General features: G+C 50.2%; 1 protein-coding gene across 1 annotated transcript; it reads right to left on the reverse strand.

Moving 5' to 3' along the window:
- Positions 1 to 156: 156 nt before the first annotated feature.
- Positions 157 to 1,114, reverse strand: Pmar_PMAR024235 (hypothetical protein; the record flags this gene model as incomplete). Its single annotated transcript, XM_002778462.1, has 1 exon — positions 157 to 1,114. A coding segment is annotated over one exon (958 nt), but the record flags the coding sequence as incomplete, so codon positions are not given.
- Positions 1,115 to 1,350: the final 236 nt, after the last annotated feature.

Below are 1,350 nucleotides of genomic sequence, written 5' to 3' on the forward strand. Positions count from 1 at the left end.
CGTTCAGGGTGATAGAGCAAGTCCAGCTTAGGAAATCTAGACAACATTTGACACGCTCTGAAAGGGTGCATGATGGAGGCAAATACCTTGGGCCCGTATAGATCCTTCCCCCCTCTACCCCTGCATGGAGCCTTTCAACCAGCACAGTGTACTCACTCGGTTCTTTATCCTTCCAATGTTCAACCATCAACGGTCCCGTAGCGGAGCCAGCATAGACGGAACTTAGCCTCGACAGCGGGACCCAGGGTTCCCTCTCGAATCGGTGTGAGAAGGTAGTCCCAGTTTGGGGGGCTGGTGGTGGCTTCTGACAAGGCCAGGGAGAATCCAATGCAGAGGAGACCACCATAGTAGCCACTTCTTGAGCCAAAGCGCTTAACTCATACCACGCCATCTCTAACACCTTCGAATCCTCGAATAGTAGCACTCTGGCCGCTGTAGCCCCACGAGCCACCGCTAGACCCGGACACTGTCCCACATCGCTGACCGCGCGCCACGAAATATGAGCGTCCTTGACAATATCCTTAATAGCACTGCGGTCCCTTACGAATACCACTTGAGCCACAACATACAACTTCTCTACCGGACCGATCCACCTACAGGTAGGCCATGCATCAGCAGGGAAACGATCTAGTACTCTCTGCTTCATACCACACCATTTATACTTTTCAACTACCCTAGGATCCGCCTCCACCAACTCGTGATGCTTCAACCGTACCAAGAGGGCATTCAAGTGAGCCAGCTTAGCCCCTCCGACCAGTACTGAGACCATCGATGATATGGACACCTCTGGCTGAGTGATATCAATACTCTGCGAACTACTGAGTACCAATGGCAACCTAACAAGGACCTTAGGGCGGATGAGGCTGAGCCAATGAGCTCCTCGTATAATCGATGAGTCAATAGCCAGGACGTACACCGGGTCCTTGAGGACCTCCTCAACTGCATTCACAATATCAACGGCCTTGATCGGACTCAGTGTCCAACACTGCCAGAAGTCGCACAATTCGCTCTCATCGATGTTGTCATAGTCAAGACCATGAGTAACAAACCTTTCCTCTTGAATCGGATCAGGCATGAACAACCCTTTACTCTTCAAAGAGATGGGACCAAACATTTCTATCTCCCATAGATTCCTCTCCACTTCAAACACCTCCAAGGTGTGGTCATCAAATAACACATTTAAGTCAAAGTCGGCGAACTTCATAACATAACCATCGGAATCTTCTACTCCTTCTGGAAGAATACAAACCAGGTCCACATCGTCCGGATGCAGTCTCCACGTAGTGTGAGTATCTTTAAAATCTTCCCTGTGCGCTCTCCTCTCAATTTCCTCATTCAAGGCCTTCGTCG

Source organism: Perkinsus marinus (genome assembly GCF_000006405.1).
Source record: "Perkinsus marinus ATCC 50983 genomic scaffold scf_1104296949372, whole genome shotgun sequence".
NCBI classification, from domain to species: domain Eukaryota; phylum Perkinsozoa; order Perkinsida; family Perkinsidae; genus Perkinsus; species Perkinsus marinus.